Source organism: Scyliorhinus torazame, chromosome 22 (genome assembly GCF_047496885.1).
Source record: "Scyliorhinus torazame isolate Kashiwa2021f chromosome 22, sScyTor2.1, whole genome shotgun sequence".
Taxonomy (NCBI): domain Eukaryota; kingdom Metazoa; phylum Chordata; class Chondrichthyes; order Carcharhiniformes; family Scyliorhinidae; genus Scyliorhinus; species Scyliorhinus torazame.
This window is the reverse complement of record NC_092728.1, coordinates 13,967,911-13,983,112: the sequence shown is the minus strand read 5'-3', so window position 1 is coordinate 13,983,112 and position 15,202 is coordinate 13,967,911. Positions and strand designations below refer to the sequence as shown.

The following is a 15,202-nucleotide window of genomic DNA, read 5'->3' as shown; positions in this document are numbered from 1 at the left end:
CCGACAACCCTCCCTATCTCTGTAACCTCCCCCAGCCACGACAACCATCCCTATCTCTGTAACCTCCTCCAGCCCCTACAACCCTCCCTATCTCTGTAACCTCCTCCAGCCCCGACAACCCTCCCTATCTCTGTAACCTCCTCCAGCCCCGACAACCCTCCCTATCTCTGTAAACTCCTCCAGCCCCGACAACCCTCCCTATCTCTGTAACCTCCTCCAGCCCCGACAACCCTCCCTATCTCTGTAAACTCCTCCAGCCCCGACAACCCTCCCTATCTCTGTAACCTCCTCCAGCCCCTACAACCCTCCCTATCTCTGTAACCTCCTCCGGCCCCTACAACCCTCCCTATCTCTGTAACCTCCTCCAGCCCCTACAACCCTCCCTATCTCTGTAACCTCCTCCAGCCCCAACAACCCTCCCTATCTCTGTAAACTCCTCCAGCCCCGACAACCCTCCCTATCTCTGTAACCTCCTCCAGCCCCTACAACCCTCCCTATCTCTGTAACCTCCTCCGGCCCCTACAACCCTCCCTATCTCTGTAACCTCCTCCAGCCCCTACAACCCTCCCTATCTCTGTAACCTCCTCCAGCCCCGACAACCCTCCCTATCTCTGTAACCTCCTCCAGCCCCTACAACCCTCCCTATCTCTGTAACCTCCTCCAACCCCGACAACCCTCCCTATCTCTGTAACCTCCTCCAGCCCTGACAACCCTCCCTATCCCTGTAACCTCCTCCAGCCCCGACAACCCTCCCTATCTCTGTAGACTCCTCCACTCCTCCACCCCTCCCTATCTCTGTAATCTCCCCCAGCCCCTACAAGCCTCCCTATCTCTGTAACCTCCTCCAGCCCCTAGAACCCTCCCTGTCTCTGTAATCTCCCCCAGCCCCTACAACCCTCCCTATCTCTGTAACCTCCTCCAGCCCCGACAACCCTCCCTATCTCTGTAATCTCCTCCATCCCTACACCCCTCCGTATCTCTATAACCTCCTCCAGCCCCTACACCCTCCCTATCTCTGTAACCTCCGACAACTCCTACAACCCTCCCTATCTCTGTAACCTCCTCCAGCCCTTACACCCTCCCTATGTCTGTCACCTCCTCCACCCCCCCATCTCTGTAACCTCCTCCACCCCTACAACCCTCCCTATCTCTGTAACCTCCTCCTGACCCTACAACCCTTCCTATCTCTGTAACCTCCGACAACCCCTACAACCCTCCCTATCTCTGTAACCTCCGACAACCGCTACAACCCTCCCGATCTCTGTAACCTCCTCCAGCCCCAACAACCCTCCCTATCTCTGTAACCTCCTCCAGCCCTGATAACCCTCCCTATCTCTGTAACCTCCTCCACCCCTACAACCCTCCCTATCTCTGTAACCTCCTCCTGACCCTACAACCCTCCCTATCTCTGTAACCTCTGACAACCCCTACAACCCTCCCTATCTCTGTAACCTCCGACAACCGCTACAACCCTCCCGATCTCTGTAACCTCCTCCAGCCCCAACAACCCTCCCTATCTCTGTAACCTCCTCCAGCCCTGATAACCCTCCCTATCTCTGTAACCTCCTCCAGCCCCTACAACCCTCTCTATCTATGTACCCTCCTCTCTACAACCCTCCCTATCCCTGTAACCTCCTCCAGCCCCTACACCCTCCCTATTTCTGTAGCCTCCTCCAGCCCCTACAACCCTCCCTATCCCTGTAACCTCCTCCAGCCCCTACAACCCTCCCTATTTCTGTAGCCTCCTCCAGCCCCTACAACCCTCCCTATCTCTGTAGCCTCCTCCAGCCCCTACAACCCTCCCTATCTCTGTAACCTCCTCCAGTCCTGACAACCCTCCCTATCTCTGTAACCTCCTCCAGTCCTGACAACCCTCCCTATCTCTGGAACCTCTTCCAGTCCTGACAACCCACCGCTATGTAACCTCACTTATTCCCTGTTTTGGGGTCCTGGGGAATATGTTGCCGATCAGAGCCACCGCTGGAATGATTTCCGTCCCTCTGGAGCTGAACCCGCTGAGCAGTCCGGCTCCTCAGTGAATGGGCCCCCGTTTTGGAAGGGTTCCCCGACCTCTTGAGGGTCCCCCACACACCCCCACCCGCCATGGGCATTACCCCCCCCCTCCATGTGAGGACACCCCGCTATGGGGTCATCGAGGGCCCCTCCTATTCAGGCCTATCCACGTCCCCTTTCAGGCCCCTCCTGGCCTCTTCCAGGACCCCCGCCATACATCGTACCCCCCCCCCACCTTCCAGAGGCCCCTTTATACCCGTCCTTCACCTCACCGCTCCTTTCATGGACATGACTCCATTTAGACCCTGACTGACATCCGTGCCACCCTTGGGTGCTGCGGCTGGCTTTGCAATGCCACCCAGGTGCCTTGGCACTGCAAGGTGGGGGGCCAGGGCAGGAGGCCACCCACCCTGTCCACCCAGGGTCTCTGATAGCCTGGGAACCCCCCCCACCCCGGCGTTTCCACCTGGTCTCCATTTGTTTGGACCAGTAACGAACAGATACCAGGAGCCGGATGATTTCGGGTGTTATGTTCTGTGTTGTGGCCAGAGTACAGTTGCGCACAAAATATCTAGTTCTTTGATTCGTTAGATCATTTATTCACAAGATGAACACATGGAAAGATAACTAACAAACCATAATACAAACGGTAACAAAATTAATTAATTCAGCGAATTCCCCTGGGGCTACTTTGACTGCGACTGTCCTCCAGTACGACTTACTACCAACTGCCGGATCTCTCCAGTCACACGGTCTCGATTGCCACCAGCTGGTTGGGGGTCGTATCGATAACTATTTGCATTGATCGATAACTATATACAAAACTGTGCATAGGCATATCACCATACGGGGGTCAGCGATCGGGGCTAAGGCGTGCAAGGTTTGGTGGACGGGATTCTCATCGAGACCTGGGTAGATCCCACGAGGCGGACTAGCTGTTGGGAATTCCACGGGTTCCTCTCCCGCATCTACCGGCTATGCCGCGCTCCGAGTCTGATGGAATGCAGCCGATAGATTGCGCCCTTTGTCTCTCTCTCGGTCTGTCTCTCTCTGTGTCGCTCGCACTGTATCTGTCTCTCTCTCTCTGTCTCAGTGTGTGTGTCTCTCTCTCCTCTTTGTCTCTCTCTTATCTCCCTCTCTGTGTCTCTGTCTCTCTCCTCTCTGTTTCTCTCGCTCTGTCTTTCTCTCTTGCTCTATCTCTCTCTCTCCGTCTCTCTAGCTTTGTCTCTGTCTCTCTCTACATCTTTCTCTCTCCTCTCTGTGGCAGTTGTGATGATATGAATAAGGCAAGTTTGTACATAAAGTTATGCATGACCTCCGACCACTAGGTGGCATTGTAAACCCATCACGTGAGCTTGTGTTCTGGAAGTTGGGAGTAGGTTGTGCTGGGAGATAGACGTGTTTGCAGCGGTTCCACAATAGTTGTTTAGTGTTGATCATTTATTATTTAATTTATCCTAGTTATCGTATCACGCAGTTGTTCGACAATAAATTATTTTACACGACATATTCTGGAGCTCATCATTCACATTGGCGAGTCTACAGAACATGACATCTGTGTCTCTATCTCTGTCTCTCTCTCTGTTCCTCTCTCTCTGTCTCTCTCTCTCTCTCTCAATGTCTCTCTGTCTCTCTCTGCCTCCCTGTCTCTGTCTCTCAATGTCTGTCTCAATGTCTGTCTCAATGTCTATCTGTCTCCCTCTGTCTCTCTCTCTGTCTTTCTCTGTCTATCTCTGTCTGTCTGTCTGTCTCTCTCTGTCTGTCTCGTCATAATATACACCAGTACATCATGGTGCAGATACACACACACTGATGGACACACAGCGGGACCAATCAACACACACAACACCGCAGCCAATCACCAGTTAGAGCACACTCACTATAAAGGCAGGGGGCATCAGTTTTCCCGCTCATTCGGGATGCAGCCTCCTACAAGGACAGAGTTTACAGCTTACCGCACAGATCTTCACCATGTGCTGAGTGCATTGACTGGTTAGGATAGGCATAGGTCTTTAGTTTAATCTAACATCGTGTTAACCCACAGTGAAAGTATGTTCAACAGTTTCCAGCTTAATAAAATAGTGTTGTACTATTACAAGTGTTGGTAGTATGTCTATGTTACTGCTAAGGTAAACGCAGTCTCCACAGATCCAGAGTACCCAACACATCATCTCTCTCTGTCTGCCTGTCTTTCTCTCTCTGTCTCTCTGTCTCTCGACAATGTCTCTCTGTCTCCCTCTTTCTCTCTCTCTCTGTCTGCCTCTCTCTTTCTCTCTCTCTGTCTCTCTCTCTGCCTGCCTCTCTCTCTCTGTCTCTCTCTCTCTTTCTCTCTCTCTGTCTCTCTCTCTGGCTCTCTCTCTCTATCTCTCTGTTTCTCTCTTTCTCTCTCTCTGCCTCTCTCTCTGTCTCCCTCTTTCTCTCTCTGTCTGTCTGTCTCTCTCTCTCTCTCTCTCTGTCTCTCTCTCGCTCTCTCTGTCTCTCTCTCTCTCTATCTCTCTTCGCTCTCTCTATCTCTCTTTCTCTCTTAAACCAACCAGTTTGACCGAGTTTATGGCCGCCTGTCCCCAATCTCTTTCCCTGTGCCTCGGGATCTGGTTTGCGCTGGGTGAAGCTTTGGGTAATTTTGTTGAGGTAAAGGTTCTGGGGGAGTGCAGACTTGGGCTGCTCAGCATGCCTTACCTTTGGTTTGAAAGCGATGATCTTCAGCAGCATTTCCACGGTGAATAGCCCAGTGAAAACCATGTTCAATAAATCCATGACGTAGTTAAATGGATCCGACTGCTGATAGTGCTGGAGACAAGAGTAAGGATTAGTGCAAACACGGCTCGCCGCTCCGACAGGTTCACGGCCTACTCACGTTTCTGCCTCCATACGCAGCCTCCTCCCATACCCCCTTCTTCATCCCCCCTCCATCTCCTCTCTCCTATTTATTTCTCCCTCATCATTTTATCCAGCTTCCCCCCCCACCTCCTCGAACCACAACATGATTCACCTCAATCACTCCCCGTGGGAGCGAGTCCCACATTTCCACCCCCTCCCCGTGGGAGCGAGTCCCACATTCTCCCCACTCCCCGTGGGAGTGAGTCCCACATTCTCCCCACTCCCCGTGGGAGCGAGTCCCACATTCTCCCCACTCCCCGTGGGAGCGAGTCCCACATTCTCCCCAATCCCCGTGGGAGCGAGTCCCACATTCCCCCACTCCCCGTGGGAGCGAGTCCCACATTCTCCCCACTCCCCGTGGGAGCGAGTCCCACATTCTCCCCACTCTCCGTGGGAGCGAGTCCCACATTCCCCCCACTCCCCGTGGGAGCGAGTCCCACATTCCCCCACTCCCCGTGGGAGCGAGTCCCACATTCTCCCCACTCCCCGTGGGAGCGAGTCCCACATTCCCCCACTCCCCGTGGGAGCGAGTCCCACATTCTCCCCACTCCCCGTGGGAGCGAGTCCCACATTCTCCCCACTCCCCGTGGGAGCGAGTCCCACATTCTCCCCAATCCCCGTGGGAGCGAGTCCCACATTCCCCCACTCCCCGTGGGAGCGAGTCCCACATTCTCCCCACTCCCCGTGGGAGCGAGTCCCACATTCTCCCCACTCCCCGTGGGAGCGAGTCCCACATTTCCCCCCACTCCCCGTGGGAGCGATTCCCACATTCTCCCCACTCCCCGTGGGAGCGAGTCCCACATTCCCCCCCCACTCCCCGTGGGAGCGAGTCCCACATTTCCCCCCACTCCCCGTGGGAGCGATTCCCACATTCTCCCCGCTCCCCGTGGGAGCGAGTCCCACATTCTCCCCAAACCCATCTGGGGCAGCACGGTAGCACAGTGGCTTCACAGCGACAGGGTCCCAGGTTCGATTCCGGCTTGGGTCACTGTGCGGAGTCTGCACGTTCTCCCCGTGTCTGCGTGGGTTTCCTCCGCGTGCTCCGGTTTCCTCCCACAGTCCAAAGACGTGTAGATTGGGTGGATTGGCCACGATAAATTGCCCTCAGTGACCAAAAAGTTTAAGAGGGGTTATTGGGTTACGGGGATAGGGTGGAAGTGAGAGCTTAAGTGGGTCGGTGCAGGCTCGATGGGCCGAATGGCCTCCTCCTGCACTATGTTCTGTGTTATAAACCCGAGCGAGACGCCGTCTCTCCACATGGGAACACGGGCTTCTGAAGGCCTGATAGGGGTCCCACGATGCAGCTGCCTCCGGCCAGGTGTCCGCACCGGCGTTCCTCTCGGAAACGGTGTTCCCCGGAGCGGAGGGTGCCGCTGGACCCGACACCTCGGATACACGGCGTTCTGCCAGCAGAGGGCTCGCTGTCCCCCTTGTCCACCTCCCCGTCCATCGGGGGTTCCATCGCACTTTGCAGGGGCACGGGAGGTCACATCCTGTGTGGGGGGGGGTGATAGCCCTCCCCGTGTCCCTTGCGGAATACGAGCTTCCTCGTTAAGAAGGCGGGAGAAACCCGGCCTGTTCAGCAGCGACCATTGAGACCCGACTGGGATTTACCGGGAGCGGTGTGTTATCACCGTGTATATAATCCAACGTTTCTTCAATGCAACTCGGAGTGGATTCTCCGTGACTTCACAAAAGGGGCCTTCGGGAGAAGGTTCACGGAGCCGGTTCCTGGGACGGAGCGGGGGCGGGGGTGGTGACGGGCAGGTAAGTGGAGGTGAGGCCCCTGTCAGATCGGACACCATCTTACTGAATGGGCCAGCAGGACTTGAGGGGCCAAATGCTCCCCTCCACTGTTATTCCTGACCAACCTAAGCTGGAGAAACACGTAAGAGTGAAAATAAGAAAAGGGACATGGGGGATAGTGGTGAATTGTGGGTATTCCAGAGCCCAAAATTCAGCCCTCATCAAAAATGATGGAAAATACATCATGGAGCTACATTCCATCCCCCCCCCCCCCCCGATCCTGACCCTTCAATCCCCCACCCTGACCCCTGCGATGCCCCCAGCCCTGACCCTGCAACCTGCCCACACGCCCCCACCCTGATCCCGAGACCCCCCCTCCCCCCCACCACCCCTTCCCCGCACTTCCACCCTGACCCGGCGACCCCCCCCAACCCTGACCCCACGACCCCCCCCGACCCCACGATCCCCAATCGACCCCTTCCCCACATCCTCACCCTGATCCCGCGCCTCCCCACCCTGACTCCACAACCCCCCCCACCCTGACCCCACGATCCCCAATCGACCCCTTCCCCACATCCTCACCCTGATCCCACGCTCCCCCCCACCCTGACCCCACGATCCCCAATCGACCCCTTCCCCACATCCTCACCCTGATCCCGCGCCTCCCCACCCTGACTCCACAACCCCCCCCACCCTGACCCCACGATCCCCAATCGACCCCTTCCCCACATCCTCACCCTGATCCCACGCTCCCCCCCACCCTGACCCCACGATACCCAATCGACCCCTTCCCCACATCCTCACCCTGCACCCCCCCCCCCCCGACTCCCCCCCCCCCCCCGTGTCTTACCTGCACGGCCAGGGTGATGGTGTTGAGCAGGATCAGGACGAACATGATGTACTCGAAGCCGGTGCTGTTCACCATGTACCACACGCGGTACTGGTAACGGTTCTTGGGGATGTAGAGACGCAGGGGCTGCGCTTTCATCGCGTACTCGACGCACTGCCTCTGCGGGAGACGGGGAGGAGGGGGGGTCAGTGCGGTAGCAAGGTGGGTGAGCCGTGGCTATCGGGTTGGTGGGCTCCGAGGACGTTCCGTCGGCGCCGGCACGCGTTGTGAGCACGCCCCGCGTTGGAAGGACATCCCAGAATCGCGGACGTCCCGAGTACAGACACCTCCGCCCGGGGGGGGGGTTAACGGATTTGTGGCAGGAATTGGGGGATTGACGGCGGCGAAACATTTGGATAGGTCGCGAGGCGGGGATGCGTTTCGCAAATCGCCCGGCGGCTCCCAGACCCGGAGACAGGGCAGGGCGTCCGTCAGGGGGCGGGGGAGAGGGTCGGGGGGTCGGGGAGAGGGTCGGGGGGTCGGGGAGAGGGTGGGGCGTCCGGGGAGAGGGGGGGTCCGGGGTGAGGGGGGGTCCGGGGTGAGGGGGGGTTCCGGAGAGAGGGGGGGTCCAGGGAGAGGGGGGGTCCCGGGAGAGGGGGGGTCCGGGGAGAGGATGGGTCCGGGGAGAGGATGGATCCGGGGAGAGGGGGGGTCCCGGGAGAGGGGGGGTCCGGGGAGAGGGGGGGTCCGGGGAGAGGATGGATCCGGGGAGAGGGGGGGCCCGGGGAGAGGGGGGGTCCAGGGAGAGGGGGAGGTGGTCCGGGGAGGGGGGTTCCGGGGAGAGGGGGGCACCCACCTGGTTCTTGTCGAGTTCACAGTTCTGATACTCCTTCTCGCCCTGCTCCCGGAAGGTGATGATGACGAACCCGACAAAGATGTTCATCATGAAGAAGGCGATGATGATGATATAAACAATGAAGAAGATGGAGATCTCCACCCGGTAGTTATAGATCGGGCCCTCGTTCTCGGCATTGGCGTCGATGGCTTTGTACAGGAGGCTGCCAAACACACCCGGCAGAAGCGTGATAGCACTCCCGCCGTCTCATCCTGGAGCCGCCACAGTGCAGCACGAGGCCTTTTGGCCCATCACCTGCAGGAGTACCTCCCCCCCACCCCCCAGTGACCCTGCAGGAGTAACTCAGCCCAGTCCCCCCCCCTCCCCCCAGTGACCCTGCAGGAGTAACTCAGCCCAGTCCCCCACCCTCCCCCCCCCCCCCAGTGACCCTGCAGGAGTAACTCAGCCCAGTCCCCCCCCTCCCCCCAGTGACCCTGCAGGAGTAACTCAGCCCAGTCCCCCACCCTCCCCCCCAGTGACCCTGCAGGAGTAACTCAGCCCAGTCCCCCACCCTCCCTCCCCCCCCAGTGACCCTGCAGGAGTAACTCAGCCCAGTACCCCCCCCTCCCCCAGTGACCCTGCAGGAGTAACGCAGCCCAGTCCCCCCCCCCCTCCCCCAGTGACCCTGCAAGAGTAACTCAGCCCAGTCCCCCACCCTCCCCCCCAGTGACCCTGCAGGAGTAACTCAGCCCAGTCCCCCCCCCCCCCCCCCAGTGACCCTTCAGGAGTAACTCAGCCCAGTCCCCCACCCTCCCCCCCCAGTGACCCTGCAGGAGTAACTCAGCCCAATCCCCCACTCCCCCCAGTAACCCTGCAGGAGTAACTCAGCCCAGTCCCCCACCCTCCCCCCCACAGTGACCCTGCGGGAGTAACTCAGCCCAGTCCCCCCCCCCCCCCCCCCCAGTGACTCTGCCCATTCTTCCTGCCATAATATACATCTATGTATACAATGGAGTGCAGACAGGCAGTGATTGACTCATAGGATGACCAGTAAGCACACAGAACAGAGCAGCCAATCACCAGTCAGGACACGACCACTATAAAGCCAGAGGGCACCAGTTTTCCCGCTCTCTCGGGACCCAGCCTCTGAGACAGTCAGAGCTTGTGAGCTAGCCAGTGCCTACACCATGTGGTAGCTAGGTTAGTCTGGTCAGGCTAGTGTCAGATCTCCAGTCAAGTCAGCATAGTGTCGACCCACAGTTGAACATGTATAATAGTTTGGATGTTGAATAAAATCGTGTTGCATTTTATCAAGTGTTGGAGGTCTGTCTCTCGCTACACTGCATCAAGTGCAGTCCACCTCAACCCAGCCTACCCAACTCATCAGTTCCTGCTCAGGTATTGAGCCTCGATCGAACCTGCCTCCTCCACACTCTCAAGCAGCACCTCCCAGATCCGAACCACTCGCTGAGTGAGAAAGTTTCTCCCCGTGTCTGTGTCGCTCCTTTCTCCGGGTCACCTTCACTCTGTGTCCCCCGCGGTTCCCAATTCGCACGCCAATGGGAAGAGATTCTCCCTCCCTGCTGTGTCCCAGACACGGTCACCTGTCCTCGGGGCTGGAGTTCCCCCATCCCTGGGACTACCCTCGTCAATCTTCTCCAGAATCTCTCTCCCTGTCTCTCTCTCTCAAAGACAGAGAGATGCAGAGAGAGAGAGAGAGAGCCAATGACACAGAGAGATACAGATGGGGCTGGTTTAGCACTGGGCTAAATCGCTGGCTTTGAAAGCAAACCAAGGCAGGCCAGCAGCACGGTTCAATTCCCGTAACAGCCTCCCCGAACAAGCGCCGGAATGTGGAGACTAGGGGCTTTTCACAGTAACTTCATTTGAAGCCGACTTGTGACAATAAGCGATTTTCATTTCATTTTCATTTCAGAGAGATAGAGAGAGACAGAGAGAGAGAGCTGGGAGCAATACGCAGAGCGTGGAATGGCACAGTGCAGGTGTGGAGAGTGAGAGACAAAGAGAGAGAACGAGAGACAGAGAGAGAGACAGAGAGAGAGAGATACAGAGACAAAAAGAGAGAGCGAGACAGACAGAGAGAAAGAGAGAGACAGAGCGAGAGAGAGACAGAGGGAGAGAAAGAGAGAGACAGAGAGAGAGAGACAGAGAGAGCGAGACAGAGAGATATAGACAGAGAGAGACAGAGAGAGAGAGAGAGGCACAGAGAGAGAGCGAGAGAGAGAGAGACAGAGAGAGAGAGAACGAGACTTACGCAGGCCAGCCTTCAAAGGTGGAGACGGTGAAGAGAGCCATCATCCCAGCCAGGACGTTGTCGAAGGTGAAATCGTTGTTGTGCCAAATCCTCTGACGGACCATGGGCTGGCTGACATCGCCGTCCTTGAACACGATAAACGTGCCCCTGCAGGAGTAGCGGGAGAGTTAGCCGTGCCGTGCTGTCGGAGGGTCAGTGCTGAGGGAGCACCGCACTGTCGGAGGGCCAGTGCTGAGGGAGCGTCGCACTGTCGATGGGTCAGCGCTGAGGGAGCACCGCACTGTCGGAGGGTCAGTGCTGAGGGAGCACCGCACTGTCGGAGGGCCAGTGCTGAGGGAGCGCCGCACTGTCGATGGGTCAGTGCTGAGGGAGCGCCGCACTGTCGGAGGGTCAGTGCTGAGGGAGCGCCGCACTGTCGGAGGGTCAGTGCTGAGGGTGCGCCGCACTGTCAGGGGGTCAGTGCTGAGGGAGCGCCGCACTGTGGGAGGGTCAGTGCTGAGGGAGTGCCGCACTGTCAGAGGGTCAGTGCTGAGGGAGCGCCGCACTGTGGGAGGGTCAGTGCTGAGGGTGCGCCGCAGTGTCAGGGGGTCAGTGCTGAGGGAGCGCCGCACTGTCGGAGGGTCAGTGCTGAGGGAGCGCCGCACTGTGGGAGGGTCAGTGCTGAGGGTGCGCCGCACTGTCAGGGGGTCAGTGCTGAGGGAGCGCCGCACTGTGGGAGGGTCAGTGCTGAGGGAGCGCCTCACTGTCGGAGGATCAGTGCTTAGGGAGTGCCGCACTGTCGGAGGGTCAGTGCTGAGGGAGTGCCGCACTGTCGGAGGGTCGGTGCTGAGGGAGCGCCGCACTGTCGGAGGGTCAGTGCTGAGGGAGCGCCGCACTGTGGGAGGGTCAGTGCTGAGGGTGCGCCGCACAGTCAGGGGGTCAGTGCTGAGGGAGCGCCGCACTGTGGGAGGGTCAGTGCTGAGGGAGCGCCTCACTGTCGGAGGATCAGTGCTTAGGGAGTGCCGCACTGTCGGAGGGTCAGTGCTGAGGGAGTGCCGCACTGTCGGAGGGTCGGTGCTGAGGGAGCACCGCACTGTCGGAGGGTCAGTGCTGAGGGAGCGCCGCACTGTGGGAGGGTCAGTGCTGAGGGTGCGCCGCACTGTCAGGGGGTCAGTGCTGAGGGAGCGCCGCACTGTGGGAGGGTCAGTGCTGAGGGAGCGCCTCACTGTCGGAGGATCAGTGCTTAGGGAGCGCCGCACTGTCGGAGGGTCAGTGCTGAGGGAGCACCGCACTGTCGGAGGGTCAGTGCTGAGGGAGCACCGCACTGTCGGAGGGTCAGTGCTGAGGGAGCGCCGCACTGTCGGAGGATCAGTGCTGAGGGAGCACCGCACTGTCGGAGGGTCAGTGCTGAGGGGGCGCCGCACTGTCGGAGGGTCAGTGCTGAGGGGGCACCGCACTGTCGGAGGGTCAGTGCTGAGGGAGCACCGCACTGTCGGAGGGTCAGTGCTGAGGGGGCGCCGCACTGCCGGAGGGTCAGTGCTGAGGGAGCGCCGCACTGTCGGAGGGTCAGTGCTGAGGGAGCACCGCACAACCTCCTAAACTCCAATGAATATAATCCCAGGATCCTCAGACGTTCATCGTATGTTAGGCCTACCATTCCTGGGATCATCCGTGTGAATCTCCGCTGGACCCGCTCCAGTGCCAGTATGTCCTTCCTGAGGTGTGGGGCCCAAAATTGCTCACAGTATTCTAAATGGGGCCTAACTAATGCTTTATAAAGCTTCAGAAGTACATCCCTGCTTTTATATTCCAAGCCTCTTGAGATGAATGACAACATTGCATTTGCTTTCTTAATTACGGATGCAACCTGCAAGTTTACCTTTGGAGAATCCTGGACTAGGACTCCCAAGTCCCTTTGCACTTCAGCATTATGAATTTTGTCACCGTTTAGAAAATAGTCCATGCCTCTATTCTTTTTTCCAAAGTGCAAGACCTCGCACCTGCCCACGTTGGCAGCACTTTGAAAAGAATACCCCGGCACAGGGGTTAGCACTGCTACCTCACAGCGCCCGGGAACCGGGTTCAATCCTGGCTTCGGGTCTGCGTGGGTTTCCTCCGGGTGCTCCGGTTTCATCCCACAGTCCAAAGACGTGCAGGTTGGGTGGGGTTACGGGGATAGGGCGGGGGAGTGGACCAGGGTAAGGGTGCTCTTTCAGAGGGTTGGGTTAGAGTTGATGGGCTGAATGGCCTCCTTCTGCACTGTGGGGATTCTATGGACGGTGAAGCTGTCCGCGATGTCCTGAGGGTGGTGTTGGGGGCGTGGGAGGGTGGGGAGGGGGGGGGCTGAGTGTGTCTGCCGCTGACGTACCGACACTCCGCGGGGGAATACTTTGCCTCGTCCGTACAGCTGTAAAACTTGCCCTGGAACAGAAAGGTTCGAGACAGCAGGTTACACCGAGTGGCGGAGGCTCAGTAAACAGGCGTCGACAATCTGCAGCACTCGCTGCACCCACCTTAAACAACTGGACTCCGATGCAGGCAAACATGAACTGTAAGAGCGTGGTCACAATCATTATGTTCCCAATTGTCTTGATTGCTACGAAGACGCATTGAACAACATGCTGTGGAGAGACAGAGAGAGAGTGAGAGAGAGAGACAGAGACAGAGAGAGACAGACAGAGAGAGAGACAAGAGAGAGAGAGAGAGCCAGACAGAGAATGAGACAGACAGAGAGAGTGTGAGAGAGACAGGGATAGAGAGGGACAGACAGAGAGAGAGACAGAGAGAGAGAGAGCCAGACAGAGAGTGAGACAGACAGAGAGAGTGTGAGAGAGACAGGGATAGAGAGGGACAGACAGAGAGAGTGAGAGAGATAGAGAGAGGCAGAGAGAGAGAGAGAGACGGACAGAGAGAGTGTTAGAGAGACAGAGTGAGAGAGACAGAGACAGAGAGAGAGAGAGAGACAGAGAGAGAGACATAGAGAGAGAGAGAGTGAGCCAGACAGAGAGTGAGACAGACAGAGAGAGTGTGAGAGAGACAGGGATAGAGAGGGACAGATAGAGAGAGAGACAGAGAGAGTGAGAGAGATAGAGAGAGGGGCAGAGAGAGAGAGAGAGACGGACAGAGAGAGTGTTAGAGAGACAGAGTGAGAGAGAGAGACAGAGACAGAGAGAGAGAGAGAGAGACAGAGAGAGAGACATAGAGAGTGAGAGAGAGAGAGACAGAGATCGAGAGAGTGAGAGAGAGACAGAGAGTGAGAGAGAGAGAGACAGAGAGAGTGAGAGAGAGATAGAGAGAGTAAGTGAAACAGAGAGAGAGACAGAGAGAGTGAGAGAGAGACAGAGAGAGAGAGAGAGACAGACAGACAGAGACAGAGAGAGAGAGACAGACAGACAGAGAGAGACAGACAGAGAGAGTGAGAGAGAGACAGACAGAGAGAGTGAGAGAGAGAGACAGAGAGAGTGAGAGAGAGACAGAGAGAGTAAGTGAAACAGAGAGAGAGAGACAGAGAGAGTGAGAGAGAGACAGAGAGAGAGAGAGAGAGAGACAGACAGACAGAGAGAGATAGACAGAGAGAGTGAGAGAGAGACAGAGAGAGACAGACAGAGAGAGTGAGAGAGAGAGACAGAGAGAGAGAGGCAGAGAGAGTGAGAGACAGAGAGAGACAGAGACAGAGAGAGCGAGAGAGACAGAGAGAGAGAGACGAACAGAGAGAGAGGGAGAGAGACAGAGGGAGAGAGAGAGAGAGAGACAGTGAGATAGAGAGAGAGAGGCAGAGAGAGAGAGACAGACAGAGAGAGTGAGAGAGAGAGACAGGGACAGAGAGAGTGAGATAGAGACAGAGAGAGAGAGAGAGAGACGGACAGAGAGAGAGACAGGGACAGAGAGAGTGAGTGAGAGACAGACAGAGAAAGACACAGGGACAGCGAGAGTGAGAGAGAGTCAATCAAACTTTCCATGTGCCCCTCAACCCCAACCTATCCCCAAATCCCCAACTTGTCCAAATATTCCTCGATCCTACCTTCCTCCCCTTTCCCCCAAACCGCATCTTCTCCCAGTGTCCCTCAAACCCACATTCACCTTGTGCCCTCCAATCTCCACCTTCTCCCTGGGGTGAGATGCCAATGGGCTGTATCATAGTTGGATGGTATGAGACCTCCAACCAGCAGGTGGTGGTACAGACACACCATGTGGTCTCGAGACTAGGGTCATGTGCCCTGGGATGCGGAATAAAGGGAGTCACATCCGGCCACCTTCAGAACAAGATTGAGAGGGTAATAAGACATTTAGGGGCAACATGGTATAACAGTGGTTAGCACAGTGGCTTCACAGCTCCAGGGTCCCTGGTTCGATTCCGGCTTGGGTCTCTGTCTGTGCGGAGTCTGCACATCCTCCCCGTGTCTGCGTGGGTTTCCTCCGGGTGCTCCGGTTTCCTCCTACAGTCCAAAGATGGACATGTTAGGTGGATTGGCCATGATAAATTGTCCTTAAGTGTCCAAAAAAAAAGGTTAGGTGGGGGTTATTGGGATCACACCCACCCTCTCCCCGTCTCCCTCAATCCCCACCCTCTCCCGTCTCCCTCACTCCCCACCCTCTCCCGTCTCCCTCACTCCCCACCCTCTCCCGTCTCCCTCACTCCCCACCC

At 57.3% G+C, this 15,202-nt stretch overlaps 1 protein-coding gene across 1 annotated transcript in view; it reads right to left on the bottom strand.

Moving 5' to 3' along the window:
• cacna1fb (calcium channel, voltage-dependent, L type, alpha 1F subunit) overlaps positions 1 to 15,202 on the bottom strand; it is a 224,520-nt gene that overhangs the window by 51,410 nt on the left and 157,908 nt on the right. Inside the window, exons 24-29 of the mRNA XM_072489013.1 lie at positions 13,071 to 13,178; positions 12,926 to 12,978; positions 10,579 to 10,725; positions 8,325 to 8,526; positions 7,490 to 7,648; positions 4,693 to 4,803 (exon numbers count right to left, since the gene is read on the bottom strand). Of these exons, the coding sequence (XP_072345114.1) occupies positions 4,693 to 4,803; positions 7,490 to 7,648; positions 8,325 to 8,526; positions 10,579 to 10,725; positions 12,926 to 12,978; positions 13,071 to 13,178 (780 nt within the window). The remainder of the gene's footprint in view (positions 1 to 4,692; positions 4,804 to 7,489; positions 7,649 to 8,324; positions 8,527 to 10,578; positions 10,726 to 12,925; positions 12,979 to 13,070; positions 13,179 to 15,202) is intronic.